Source organism: Meleagris gallopavo, chromosome 6 (genome assembly GCF_905368555.1).
Source record: "Meleagris gallopavo chromosome 6, MGAL_WU_HG_1.1, whole genome shotgun sequence".
In the NCBI taxonomy this organism is placed as follows: Eukaryota; Metazoa; Chordata; class Aves; order Galliformes; family Phasianidae; genus Meleagris; species Meleagris gallopavo.
Window position 1 is genome coordinate 7834960 of NC_139409.1, and position 15041 is coordinate 7850000.

The following is a 15041-nucleotide window of genomic DNA, read 5'->3' on the forward strand; positions in this document are numbered from 1 at the left end:
CTCGGCGCTCGTTCCCGGTCCCGCCCTCGGCGCGGCGTGAGGGGAGGGGCGGAGCGGCGGCGGGCCGGGCGCTGCCGCCGGTAGGTCGGCGGCGGGTGACGTGACGGCGGCTGCCGGCGGTTATAAACCTTACGCCGGGAGCGGGCGGCGAGCGCGGTGGTGGCCTGCGCCTTCCTTAGGGGCTGAGGTGAGAGGCGGTAGCGGGGAGGGGGCGGTGCAGCCCGGCTCTGCGGCTGTCACCTGCGCTGCCGGCCGTCTCCGCTATCTCCGGAGCGCGGCCGGGCCCATGCCCCGGCTGGAGAGCGGCGCCTGGAGCTGCTCCTGCGCGGCCCGAGCGCGGCACGCGGCGCGGCCCGGGGAAGCAGCCCCCAAGGCGGGCGCCATGCGGAGCCCATCGCCCAGCGCGGGACGTGCGGTGCGGGACGGCACGACGTGGAGGCAGCACCTGGTGCAGCGCAGCGTCGTGCTCTTCGTGGTGGGCGCCTTCATGGCGCTGGTGCTGAACCTGCTGCAGATCCAGCGCAACGTCACGCTGTTTCCCGACGAGGTCATCGCCACGCTCTTCTCCTCCGCCTGGTGGGTGCCGCCGTGCTGCGGGACTGCAGCAGGTGAGTGCCGTGCGGCCCCTCCCGACCCTCCCCCGCCTCATCCCGGTCTGTGACTCCCATCGGTCGGATCGCGGATCCCGCTGCCCGCAGCCGCCGCGGGGCTCCCCGCGCCCGTCCCGCCGCCGCCCCTCGCGCCGCCATTGGCTGCCGCCGAACTGGTGAGGCGCGGGCGGCGCTTCCCATTGGCTGCCGCCGCCAACAGGCCACGGGCCGGGCCGACAACAAGGAAGTCACGTGCGGGGCTGCGGGCGCGGGGCTGCGCTGTGTGCGGGCAGCCGGGACGGGGTGCGGGGGGCTGGGGTGGAAGCGCGGGGCGTCAGAGCGCCGTCATCTTGGCGCTGGAAGTGCTTCAGCGAGCCTTGTGTGCCTTGTTTATCATTTGGTGGTGCTGATTGTGCCCCTGCTGAAAGTATGAATGGTATGCCTGCGTGACTGATAAGCTGTGTAGTAAAGATTGTGGTAAGATTGTTTTCTAGTAGTCTTATCGTGCTTGCATTAAGCTCTGGCTATTAGCTGCTATCCCAAGGTAAAAGTCCTGTGACTGGCATCAAGAAACGAAACTTAAAGTGTTAGCTCTACTGCCTTATGCCCTACTATATGTCTCATATTCTCCTGCATGGTGAAGCTGTTTCTTTTAGGAATCAAAGATTGAGGGGAGCAGAGTGGAGGAAACACATAACATGAGGTTGGGAGCCTCATTTGAGCCTTCTGTCAACACATGGAGCTGCTAGCAGGGACAAGTTTTGCTATTCTAAGACATACAACTAAGCTCATGGTATCCTCTCTTCTTCCTTCTGCCTCCATTTCTCATACTGAAAAGGCAATTTGAGGATAAAACACTCTCTGGCTAAGAGGGTGGGTAGATATGTCACAGGCTGTGGCTGATGATAGCTTCCTTCCTGAAGTTCCACCCTGCTTCTGTTAGATACCAAAACTTGTGGGGTGGATTGGGAGCATAGGCTGAGTTAGAGCCCAGCAGAAGGGGAAGCAGCTGTGCCAAGCAACTTCTCAGTCTGCACAAATAATAATTCAGGGCCTGATTCACAGGCAGTAAATTAATAAAAGGAGATATCCTGCACACAAGCAGTAAAGATACATTCTATTCCTCTCTGTAATTAAGCTCTTTGATTTTGTTTTATTGGAGCAGAGCAAGTGTTTACTCAGAGTGAGAAATGATGCATGCTTATGGAAGAAAAAGAGCTTGAAGTGAGATACCTTAATATTGCACTACATACATCTCTGCTTTAAGGGTTCAAATGGAACATCTCTTTATAAAGTCTCAGGCTTTTATTTTTTCATTCCTAAAGTGTATATGAAGAGTTGTTAATTGTCTTTTCTTTGCCAGGCTTACAGTACTGTACCAGTTCTGTCACTACTAATAATGCTTAGTCAAACACTTATTTGACAACCTAATATCTAATAGCATCTAAATAATCACTGTATAATGGTTAATGTATTGTCTTGCTTCTCTTGCAGCTGTTGTTGGCCTGCTGTACCCCTGCATTGACAGCCACCTTGGGGAGCCACACAAGTTCAAAAGAGAGTGGGCAAGCGTGATGCGCTGCATAGCAGTTTTTGTTGGCATTAATCACGCAAGTGCTGTATCCTTCATCTAGTTTTTGTTGCTTGACATGTTCTTTGTATTGCCACGAGCTCACCTGAGGGAGTTACAAAGGTAGTGATAATGCTGTTGCCAGGGGACAACTATGGACTGCAGAAACATGCAGCACAGTGCAATGGTTGCTCTACGATACTTCACCACTCATAACTTTGAAGTAGTTATGGGGTTCTGGGTTGGGAGGAGGCCAGACATCATTCTGCGTCTGGTGTAACTGAGGGCAACAAGGTAAAAACAACATGAGTTAATCTGTATACTGTCTGTATTTAATAGTTAATGTAAGTAACTAGTGAGATCACAGAATGATAGAATGGCCTGGGTTGAAAAGGACCACAGTGATAATCTAATTTTAACCTTCCTGCTACGTGCAGGGTCACTAGCCACCAGACCAGGCTGCCCAGAGCTGCATCTAGCCTGGCCTTGAATGCCTCCAGGGATGGGAGATGCACTAAGTTATTCAATAAGAATTTTGGGTTTTTTTTGTTTGTCTTGTTTTTTGTTGTTGAATGCTTATGACTTGAGCAGAAAACTTAAATTAGGAAGGAGTAGCTAGGTTACTTCAGATTTAAAAAAAAAAAAAAAAAAAGAAAATCTGTGGAAGTTAAATGTATTACTATATGGTGTATTCTTTAGATGCTCAGTGTTACAAAAGTCAGTGTGCCTGGAGTGCAAGTGTAAAGGCAACAAGGGGAGTAATTGCTCAGCAGGTGTGAGAACCAGATTCTTAATGTAGTGTATCTAGAAGTGTAAAATCATACTTGCTTTCCATTTGAATAGGATGTTAGCAGACTTGAAAGGATTGTCCTTAACATCTCTTTCCAGAAACTAGATTTTGCCAACAATGTCCAGCTGTCCCTGACTCTTGCAGCCTTATCACTGGGTCTTTGGTGGACATTTGATCGTTCAAGAAGTGGCCTCGGACTTGGAATTACAATAGCATTTGTAGCAACTCTGATAACCCAGTTCCTTGTATATAATGGTGTTTATCAGTAAGTTACACTTTAAAACAGTATTTCAACTCTTGTAATAAAAATGAGTGCACAGGTATTGGAAGCTACTTATTAACATTCTTGGCGTGTTCTTATAACAAAAGGTTTTCTATGTCTAAAGCAGTTAATTGTCATGTTCTAAATTGTTAAACTGAGCACTGAGTGGGGAGGGAGGTAGCTTTCAAACTGAGCTGTTATTTCAGCATACATCTCAACAAACTGAACTTCTCCTGACTTGGTCTGTCATTAACTTGCTCTCAGGAGAAAGAAATGCTAGACCTTGCTTTTTAAGACTTTTGAGTTAACAGATTTAATTTGGTCTTGCTGTTGCTTCTCCTGAGTTTCTCTGCTGTGTTTGGGGAGAGAATCTATAGCATCTTGTTAATAGTATGGAAGAAGATGATAATGCCTTGTCTCTAACTTCTTGTTTATTAGGTACACATCCCCAGATTTCCTATACATCCGTTCTTGGCTTCCATGTATATTTTTCTCAGGAGGTGTGACTGTAGGAAACATAGGACGCCAGCTGGCTATGGTAATTATTGTGTATTAGCATTTCCTTTAACAGTCCAAATAACTTCTGTCATTCGTAGTCCAAGAACAAACTGTGCCTCTAAGGGTGTGACTCACAGATTGAGTGATGAATAGGTGTCTTCAAAAGAGCTGAAATGTAAACATAACCTGTGTTGCCAGTAGAGTAGGAATTACCTTTCTATATGAAAACTTTTTTCCAGCAGCAGCCTAAATAAGAACTGAATCTGTGTAGCAGATCTGATCAGCATCTTAACTACTCCCTTTCTATTAGCAGTTGACATAATGTCTAAGGTAGCTAGAAAGCTGAGAGGCAGATAGTGAATGATTAATTAGAGCAAGCCTAAAGCATTTTTCTTTTGTGGAGGAAATATATCCTCATAAAGCATTAAATTCCACCACTGTGGAATTAAATATGCTCTTTCTGGTCATTTTATACATGGTTCAAGTATCACTCCACAAATGGTACAATATAGTGTAAGTGGTGTCTTACCTGCTAGGTTCTTAAGTAATTATTCCCTTGTAGTGTACTTAACAGTAAACCTGGCTGTACGTCAGCTTTCAGCCTGGTTGTTAAATTACACTGGATAGTAATAATTAATAGTTCATTGATCTTAGTTGTGTCTTTTGCTACGTAATTTCTTTATTCTGGAAAATATTCTTCAAGTATTCCAGTTCAAAGACTGTTGTGCCTTGGATGTCTTTAATTTCCTCTGGATCAGCCTTTGTAGACTTAGGAGTAACTAAAATACCAGTCTTTGTTTAGTAAAGGGAGAAGCCACTTTCTAGGACTGAACCACAAATAAGTTAAAGATTAGTCTAAAGCTGCCTTGCCTTAAACAGGCTTTCAATCCCTTCTATCTAACCTTTCTAACTCAACAGACACTAGTGTGCCTCTAAAGTGTCCAGTCAGAACTTGATACTGTAGGTGGGTTGGTTTCCAGACAAGATAAAGGGGAAAAAAGCCATGTTAACTATTTAATTTCTCTACTATTGATTCTCAGTTATGTTAAATTAAGTTACCTCTTGTACAAAAGTCTGTCTCCTTTAAAAAAAAAAAAAAAAGGGCAAATCTACTTCTGTTCTTAATAGTGTTGTTCTAAAAGTTATTTCCCACTGGCTTGATCCCAAGTTAGATTTCCCAGGACCCCAGTTACAGTCTTCAGTCAATTTTTACTCTGTTATTCTTTCAAATCACAGCAGTTCACACTGTCTGGTTTTGCTCTGTTTCCTTAGGACTAAGTACAAGGGGGGGAGGTAGAATTTGATAAATAAAATATGTTAATTTTGTCACCTGATGTGAATAGCAAATTTAGTCCTTGCTTATTGCACACAGTCTTAAAATTCTGCAGTCAGCTTTGTGCTATAGTTCTGTATATTGTAATGGTATGTGCAGCATTTCCAGTTGCCATGCTTTTTAGGTTGGGAAGAAAAGGAAGCCTCAGTGAAGAAGAAACTAAATTTAAGTGCATAAGATTTATTTTTTCTTTATTCCTGCCTTGTTCACCTGGCATTTCACCTGAATGTAGTTGAAGTCAGACTGACTTCTGCCTGCAGCTCCTCTGTCCAGCTTGTCACCCTCCTTTCAAAGTAGGGAAGCTGGCAAGGCAAAGCATTCTATTTTGGTTGTCTGGAAGCATCTTACGTGTTTTGTTACCAATACTTAATCTGGAAAAAGTTTGGGAAGCCCAGCAACTTCATGAGAATGCTTATGGTGGTAGGAGCTTGGAGAATATCACTTCAAAACAGAGAAGCAGAACTCAGTTTGCTAAGTCCTTCTGTAGAAATGACCTAAAAGCTGAGGAAACCAGATTGATGCCACTGTAAGGGTGGCAAGAAGGGGCAGTATTCAAACAAAACCTGAAGGAAGGGTCACTTTAAATATATTCTACTGTAGTCATTGAGCTGTTGGGCTGCACTTGACTGTTGTGAATCAAAGAACAGATGTGTGCTGGGTGTATGTAGAGTAGGAAGCAGCACCTTTGGAAAGTATTGTAATAGAGTAGAGTTGCCTTGCTTCTTCTGTCTGTCTTTTGCTGTTAGAAAACTAATGGGGAAAATTGAAACGGTGCTGACAGTGGTTTGAAGTTTGCTTTTTTTTTTTTAATACTGAAATATATTTCTGGTAATGAGGCAACATCTTGAGTTGTAACCATCAGTCTTAATGTCTTGTAAACTAGAGTGGTTTTTAAAACACCCACCTCAAGAGTAACTATTGTTTGCTAGTGCTTGAGCTTGCAGAACTGTGAACACGTTCAATACTTATGGCTATTTCTATTTTGGAAATAGGATGAGGAAAAACTTGCCACAAGCTTTGCTTTAAGTGAAAGCTGGTTAAATGTTGTCTTACACTGATGTTATTATAGGATTTCATACTGGAAAAGGAATGAGCAGGTCTATCTGATACCAGGCTTTGCTTGGAAAATCCAGTATCTTTTGAGGACAGTTTGAAGGAGAGCCCTTTAAAATTGAAATTAATGTCTAGTAAGTAAGTGCAGTGCATTTCCTGCTGAAAAATAAATTGAGATGGGGAGGATTGCAAGTGAAGTCTAAATACAGTTCCACTGATTTTTTTTTTTTTAATCAGATGAATGAATTGAGACTGCACAGAACCACAGTGACTTTCCTTTTGTCTGCAGTTAAGGAGCATGTCCTCACTGGGCTCTTATAGGAAGTCAGGTGTGCTAAGTCACTGTCAGCCTAAATGAAGTTAGTTGATTATTTAGTCATAGAAAATACTGCATAATATAGTAATTTCTCATGTGGTATTAAAATCTAACATACTTTTTGTTATTATTTTTTTAATATTCATAGGGTATTCCAGAGAAACCACACAATGACTAAATCCTCGGAGGAGAGAGCATGGTGCCAGTGTGAGAGCAACATTAAGAAGATGTGTTCCTGTTTTTAAACTGAAGATTATTTAGCAAAAAAAAAAAATCTCTTTATGGGCTCACTGCACAAATGACTTGTGGGGGGGAAAAAAGAAATATTAATCCACTCTTAGAATAGCCAAGTGAAATTAACTGCTTATCTTGAAATCTTACCCTGATTTACTGCATAAGCATTTGCATATGGCTGTTCTCTGGAAGAGTTTAACACCAAGTTGAATACAAGAGTTCAGGCTAAGTGGCAGTTTTCCAAGTATTAGATTCCAGTGTAAGTTATTGAAGCAGCTGCCGTATTTTTAAAGCCTTGAAACTGAAATTTAATTACAAGCTCCTGTATCAGTGCCCAAAGGAAGTAGATCGATGGTGCTTAACAATGATGAAGTATGGTTTAATAGGAATAGTATTTATCCAAATCTTTTAAAAATATAGGGTTATTTAAAAATAAGAGTGATCGAAACCAATTAAAGGCATTGCACTAATGCTTTTAGGAGTCTTATGAAGGAATCATGCCCTTACTTGTAATGCTGCATTAAGTTTGTCTTTGGTGAAGGAGTCAGAGGGATGAAAGACTGTCACTTGGCTTTGAATTTACAAATTACTTGGATCATAGGTGAACACTGGAGACAATCTAATTCCAAGGTGAACTTTATCAAGAAATTCTGACTGAAAGATTGCTTACTTCACAAGCTTGCAGTCAGACTTGAGCATATTTACTTCTGGCCCGAATTTAGTAAGAACTTAAGTGTGGGTGATTATTCCGACTTAAAATTAGGCATAAGTTTCAGTGTCTCACCAAAGTCAGTCTTCAGGTACTTTAAATGTCTAGTGTGACTGAAAGTTATGTGTGCTGCAGGTGTTTGTGGCCATTGAGCATGTGCCCCCAGCTCCTGGGAAGAGTGGGGTTTCCTCTCAGGCTATGTGTGATCTTGGAACTGTTTGAGTCAGGGCTTTGACTGAAGTGTTTAGAAACAAAAGCAGGCCTAAAATGTGATATAAAATGTGATATCTGTGATAAGCTGTATGAAGAATAGTGAACAGCTCATTTACTCAGCTCAGTTTTTAAGAGATCACTGCTTATTTTTATCACAACCCTATGGAACTTGCAATCTGTGATTGCCTTGTATAAAAAAAAAAAGCAAAAACAAAAAAGTGCTTACATCACTACATTAAACATTTGGTGTTTCTTAATACTTAGTTCTGTGAGCACAATGTATTTGTTTGATAGCTTAGACCACAGTGGACCTAAATAGCAAGTATTAGGTCTTAAAATCAAAGTGCAATGTACAGTAAAAATCTGAGCCTCATATTCTCTTCAATAGTGATCATTTCTTATGACAGATTAAAGAGAAAAGGGTTCTGAGTTCATTTCAATGCTGCATGGAGTCCAATGGAGCAATAATTTATTTAACTGGTTCTGTTGTACTTTTCATCAAACCCAAATTTTTAGAAATACTCCAGTTTTGTGGTTATGGTGTACTTGTAAACTTTTATGCATTTGCCTTTTTGTATTCTACAATTATTGTGTGTGTGTTCATTTCCAATCTTACATGGCTTCAGATATAAATAGAGGCATCTGTTAAAGAGCAACCCATCCAAAAAGATATTGAGGCAAGGTAGCAGCATTCTGGCTGTTTTCACTCTTCAAAGGGAATGCTATAGCTGCTGCTTGTGCTTTTTTATAGGAAGAGTTTTGTACAAAGGCTGTATTACAAAACAGACCCCAATTCTGATCTTGCTTGGTGTAAATTAAGAGTAATTTTCACTGGCTTTAGATCCTTCCATCCTTCCTCGAACACTTAAAACCCAAATAAGTCACATTTTGTAGGACCACTTGAAGAGATTAGGCCCTGGATTGGGACTGGATCAGCTCAGATATCTCAAGAAATATGCTGCCTGCTGAGAAGACAGTTTTGTAACAGTCTTAAGAGACCATTTTTCAAAACTATAAAACCAGATTTAAGTAAAGATGACTGTGATCTTTACATATAATTGATAGATAACAAAGTATTTATTTGCAAAGACAAGCTAAATCTGTTACAAATACCATAGCCAAAAAATATGTCAGAAGTTCATTTCTTGCCAATACTTTTAAGTATCTGAACCAAAGTGATTTAAGTTTGGAAGCGACGGGAGAGAAGAAAATTTGCACTATTCTGAATTTGAACACTTAAATTCTCATTCTTACAAATAAGTTTTCAGCAGTGTGTTTGGTTTTACACTTTTTTTACTATTAAAGTTTTATGATCAAGTCATGTTTGCCTTGGATTCTCTGTATTCACATTATGCAGGAATCTTTCTTGAAAAGGACAGTTGTTATGGTTGCATAACTAATATTCAGTCATGCATACTCAGTGGTATTAAAAAAAAAAAATTCTAAACTGAACACAGAAAGATTAACTTCGAAGGGTGTCCAGCCTGGGTTAATAAAGTTTAAGAACAAGTCTTGCTATTTTGCCAAGAAAGTGGCATGTGTTACTGCTATGTGATTTGGGGAGGAGAACACTATTGCCATTGTCTTCCAAGATAGCAACGTTCATAATTTGAAACAAAATATGGCCAGTGTAGGGTAAACATACTGCTTCCTGGTGTGCTTAGTTATCTGCAGTGATGAATGGCTAAATGCTGTGTGAGTTAGGCATGATAGCAGTTTGCAAATTTAAGCAAAAAGCCTTCAGTTTTACTGTACTTAAATGTATACCTCGGGCTTCTAGGAGCTGCTGTTCTTAATGGAAGTAGTTGAATGGCTTTGTGATCTGTCTTCATCTGCTTCAGTACAGTGTTGGCTGAACTTGAGCATCCTTAGCTAGGAGCTGCGTAAGCTGCTTTGGCTCAGACAGCCTGCATTCTGTTCAGCTTGTGTGTGCTCCATGCCAGCTCAGTAGTGGTGAAGAGCTCCAGGCTGAGGATGGCCCCAGTCTTCCAGGTGCATTGCTTTCCCTCAGCCTCTGCTCGGGTTTTGTTAGAAGGAATGAGAAGTTACACAATAGGATGTGGCATTCTCCTGATCTTGGAGAACTAGGATGCCTCACCCGTGGTCTCCTCTTGAGATGGGCAGGGGCACGATGTTCCTAAAGGAGGGAAAAGAAAAATGAAATCCCTGTTAGTGTTCCCAGAAAGTATGATTTGACTTGTGGGTAGCATAGTTTCTGTGCACTCATTCTGTGGCTTATTCAGCCTTTGGCTTAAAGCATGGGGATTTGCAGGTGCTAAATTAGCCACAGGAGGGCCCATAGACTGTTCTCTGAATGCAACAGGAACATATTGAGATGAATAATGATATGAAGTCTCAGTAGTCTTTCTGCACATCAGAGTAGCTCCAAAATTCTGGAGAACAAGGCATTACATCCTGGACTAATTGAACAAAACCATGCCTTTAAAACAGAGATCATTAAGGACTCTGATCTTGGAAACTTGAAAGGTGTGTGTGACCACAGCCCTTCAGCTAAGTGCCCAGAATGGTTTTCTAAAGGTGGTGGGGATTTCTTTGGGTGATGAAGTATTATGTGAGTTTCCCCACACCAATGCTGTAGTCCTTTCCCTGTCCCTAAATCTTACTGTGTTCTTCTATCTTCAGAGGCTACAAACACAAGTTATGATGACAGATTAATAACAAAGGGGTGAGGACTGCAGCTTTATTGCATAACTGTGTGTTAAGAAAGCCTGTAGGCCGTAATGGTGCTGCTAGCCCGGTCTTATTAACTTTTAAAGAGAACTCAGAGTAGATAGGATCATTTCTATAAATCCCACATTACTACCCAAGAAGTCCTAAAGGATCAGAGCTAACATGAGTTCTGCTCAATGAAGTTTATATCCAGCTGTAAATGTTTTCTTTTACAGTGAGCTGACTCTGCCTATTTAGGAAGTTTCCGCGTGCTATTATGTTAAACATCAGGTGAGTGCTATAGAAATTACACCAACTTACTATGTTTCCTGTAGTAACTAAAACACCTGTTACAAATAAACATTTTTATACAGAAGTTGAGCACACCTACCCTGTTTCTCCTGAGCCAGCCTGACGTGGCTTGGGGCTGAGCAGGGGAGGCCAGTTTCAGGAACACTCCAAGCTTCCTCTTCCCAGTGTCTATCTGGGTTGATTTTGATTTATATATATATATATATACATCTATAAACACACATTGTATATATGTATGTGCGTGTGTCTGTTGGTGGTATATGTCTGTTAACTGGATGCTAATGCACAAAATTTCATCCTTTTGATATTCCTTTGAAGTCGTTGCTCCAGAATTAAAATATGATGAACTGGATTCTAAGGGAGCCAATGTCACGTCCTGTAAACAGGCCTGTAATGGTTTGCTGAGGTGTTCATGCAGAAATGTATGTCGTTAGGATGTGACCATGCAGTTCTTCAGGCAAGAGGCCTGGCAGCTTTTCTGGCTGCATTTTGAATTACAGCTTACCCAAGAGGCACATGAAAACTAGAGATCAGATGGCTTGAAACCACAGCTTGGACAGGGCCAATGTATCCTGTAATGCAGAAAGGCCTGCAGCCAATTGGGACATGCCCAGCTATACCTACAGCCTTTCCTGCAGTCACCAAGGAATTTCTGGAGCATGCAGGGTTTAGCAAGGGCCCTTTGGGGATAGGGGAAGATTCCCAAACCTTGAGCAAACAAATAAGATGTTGCGTTAAGAATTGAGGTAATTTAGGAGCGAGATCACTGGAAAAGGTCACTCCTTTTGTGATAGCAAGACAATTATTGCAACTTGAGGAGCAAACAGCAAGCAAACTCCTCCTTGTCTGCCAGCAGTGTGTCTGAAGGGTTTTGAACCACCTCTTGCTTCGCTGCTTGGATGAAACCCATAGTGTGAGGCTCTGTGGGCTGACATTGCTCCTCATGATTGCAGGCTGACATAAAGGTTTCTCTTACCTAGAGCTTTCTGAGGATAAAGGAGGTCTTCCTTCCACTGATTGTGTCTTCCAGTGCCAACAGAAGTCCTCCATCAGAGCTGGCTGTGGGAGATCTGATACTGAAGGCAGTAAAACAAGTCCAGTCTCTTACTTTTTTATGTGAAAATAAGAGCAGGAAGTCTGGGTCAGCTTAAACATTTGTTAACGTGTTGAAATCTTTTGGTTTGACTATGGTTGTTGAAAAATGGTCCAAGTGGTCTACTACTGATAGTGATGGTATCTAACAGGATAATCAGTCCTTGTGACTTTACTTTCTTTTCATCAGATTTATTGTTTCATCACGGCACATCCCGAAGTCTTAGCTTCATTTTTACTTCATCTTTATTCAACTGGGGTGAGAGCCTTACTATGGTACAAGTTAGTCCTTACTCAACAGAAATTTAAAAATACAACCTGTGGAGTAGTAATTCTCCTGATGGGACCCAGCTGAGAAACACAGACACCTTCCATAATATTTCATACTCCAGGTTATTGAAGGCATTCCAGCGAAGCTGAAAATTTGGCGCAGGAGACGCATAGCCTCTAAGAGCAGCAGCTGAAGTCTACACATGGGATGTGAGATGTCCAAGATAATATGAGGGTGAAGTTTTGAGTCCCACCATCACCCCATATCAGGGTATCCCAAAGCCAGCAATGCACAGATATTCCCACATCATCACTCCCACCACCAAGAGCCAGGTAAGTGAAGTCTGAGCACTGAGCTATGAGGCTGACAGAGTGAGCAGCATCACGCGGGAGATCCCACCAGATCTGCGGTGGGACTTGGGGAAAGAACAGCTGCATTTGACTGCCTGCTCCTTGGGCATGCTCCACCTGCTTAATTGAAGGCAGGTCCAAATGAGCCATCTGTTGACCTGGTTGAGAAATCAGAGTTTCCTATTAATTTAAAGATATTTTTACATGTTATTAAAGGTCTGGAAGGAAAGGAGAGATGGGTAAAAAATGAAGGTAAGAAGCTTTGCCTTAGAGGCACAGGTAATATCTGTAACAGATGCTACAGTCAGTGCTTAAACTAATTGTTAAATGAGTCACCCTGGCAAAGGAAGCACTAATAAAGGGAAGCAAAGAGTGAACATCTGGAAAATAATACGAAGGGAAAGAATTTTCATATTTTGGAACTCCTTGCTGGGTGGGAACTGCTTCAGGAGACAGCTCTAATTGCTTGTCTGAGAGAACAAGAAGTGAGCCTATTCCCAGCCTGCAGCCAGCACTCATTGCATATTCCTCTCTGCAATCCCGGTGCCACAGCAATGATACAGGCCCTGACCTGCAAGGGCTGGGATGTGCTCATCATCCCCTCCACCTCAGCAGGCAACGAGGTGGACCTGTAAGGCTCCAGGATGTGGGTCCAGGTCAGGGGAAGCTGGGCTGAGTGCTTGATGTGCTATCAAACAAGGTAATTTGGTGTCTTGGTTCTGATGAGCTCTTGCTGGGATTCATTTCTATGCTCTGTCTGCTTGGGGTAACCTTGGCCATGGTCATGGGGTGGGAGTGTAGAGCATCTGCTACCTGCTTTGTGCCTGAGACACAGTGGCTCTTTGCTTGAGCATAGGGAGCTGAATGCATTCCTTTGGAGAAACAGCTAACAGTTCTCCCACCTTTCCTCCATTTGATCTTAGAATCAATCAGAGAATTGCTCAGGTTGGAAAAGACCTTAAAGATCATCAAATCCAACCACAACCCAACCGTACTACCCTAACTCTAACAACCCTCCGCTAAATCATGTCCCTGAACTTTTATCTTCTTGCTCTCTGGTTATTTTTCCCTTTCTTTCAGCCTCCTCTCTCCCTCTCAGGAGCAGTTTCTTCCCCAGAAACCCACAAGCAGGTCAGTGCAGCCAGGCATGTGCCCATCTCAATGCAACCAGATGTTTGCCTATCTTGGAGCAGCCAGATGTACACTCAGCTCAGTGCAGCCATAGGTGCCCCCAGCCCTGGGGCTGACCTCTGCACCCAACTAGGCACAGGGCAAGGGAACCAGGGCATGCAGTTCTTCCCAATTTCCTTCTAGAACATCCATGCATGGCAACCAGTTCTGCCAGCAGTGAATTCCAAAGGGCTAAACAGGCCTTACGCCGGGGATGTGTCCCCAGTGCAGGCACAGAATGCTCTGACAGCTCTCAGAAGTGATGTCCACCAAAGGGCAGGGACATAGAGAAGGTCTCGATGGCCATGGTGTGGTCACAAGGGATGAGGCTGGGGGCAAAGGGCACCCAGGCACCAGGTGACAGGCAGTGGGAGGCTACCTCCAGCCCCACCAGGGTCCCAAACATGCATGCAAGGATCCTAAAACGCAATTATGAAATTTTAAAAAACAACTTGACGTTATAATTATAGTGGTTCCTGGAGGAGCTGCGTAATTGAATTCTGGGGTGTCCTCACTCTCATCACAAGCGCTAACGAAAGAGCAGCTCAGCTTCCTTCACAGCCTTCCTGGAGCCCAGCAAAGCTCAGGAGATTCCCAACAATTCAATTATTGTTTCCCCCTGGAAAGCAGATCATTTTAGACATGCGGCCAGCTCTAATTACAAAGGAGAGGGGGAAATTTCTTGTGTCCAAAATTATTTCACTCATTAAAAGGATTTACTTTCCATCAGGCCTAAAGTGTGAGAGCTCTGGTAGAAGAAAGGGATGCAGAGATGGAAGGGATGGCTGGGGAGAAGGGATGGACAGACGGAATAGAAGGAGGGATGGAAAGATAGAAGGGATGAAGGGGATGGACGGATGGAAAGGATGGATGGATGAACAGAGGGGATGGGAATGGACAGATAGAAGGGATGGAGAGAATGGAAGAATGGAAAGGATGAATAGATGAATCGAAAAGATAGATGGACGTAAGGAATGGGCAAATGGAAGGATGGAAGGGATTAAGGGAAGGATGGACAGAAGACAGAGCATCTCTGCAAGTCAGGACTCAGCTTGGGGACATCCCTGCTCCCTGTGTTCCTAAGCAATAAAAACACAAGGTCTTTCTTTAACAATCTTTGTTATTACTTTTTTTTTTTTTTTTTTTTTTTTTGGTACATTTGTGTGTTTTGTTGGGTTTTTATTCTTTGTTTGTTTGTTTCCCCAGATTACTTTTAAATGCTCTTTTGTGCGTAAACACAGTTTTACATAGGGGAACAGCACTGAGTATGAGCTCCCACTCATTCTGTCCCCTACCCCAAACTCATCCCATTTCTCTGTCCCAAATGCAAAGCAATGAATTTTGCTGTAATATTTCTGCTTCATTTGAAGTCTTGTCCTTGTTAGATAATCCTGTTAGTACCTTGGAAATACAAGGGACCCCTTGTATAATCAGTAATTATAACAGGCGTTCTATGTTAAATTATATCTAATAGGCAAAACAAAAAGGAAAATTTGTTTTCTGCTTGAGCCTTGTTGGTCCAAAAAGAAGACAGATGTGTGCTCTGTGCAGAGGGAAACTGTGTGTCTTGTGGGGGATACAAGGAAATATTTGGGGATTTCTGTGCTG

The 15041-nt window shown here is 42.8% G+C and overlaps 1 protein-coding gene across 1 annotated transcript; it reads left to right on the forward strand.

The window, feature by feature from the left end:
* Nucleotides 1–52: 52 nt before the first annotated feature.
* On the forward strand, nucleotides 53–8889 carry INSIG1 (insulin induced gene 1). The gene is made up of 5 exons (XM_085227011.1): nucleotides 53–608; nucleotides 2085–2209; nucleotides 3049–3215; nucleotides 3651–3750; nucleotides 6561–8889. Exons 1-5 carry the CDS (start codon nucleotides 287–289, stop codon nucleotides 6588–6590), a joined length of 744 nt encoding a protein of 247 aa, XP_085083137.1. The 5' UTR covers nucleotides 53–286; the 3' UTR covers nucleotides 6591–8889.
* The last annotated feature ends 6152 nt before the right edge of the window (nucleotides 8890–15041 follow it).

Bases quoted from the DNA above. Each gene is read 5' to 3' on its own strand.
- INSIG1 (XM_085227011.1), top strand. From the start codon at position 287: ATGCCCCGGCTGGAGAGCGGCGCCTGGAGCTGCTCCTGCGCGGCCCGA. The intron at 3,216-3,650 runs GTAAGTTACACT...CTTGTTTATTAG, and splicing joins GTATATAATGGTGTTTATCA to GTACACATCCCCAGATTTCC. The intron at 3,751-6,560 runs GTAATTATTGTG...TAATATTCATAG, and splicing joins TAGGACGCCAGCTGGCTATG to GGTATTCCAGAGAAACCACA.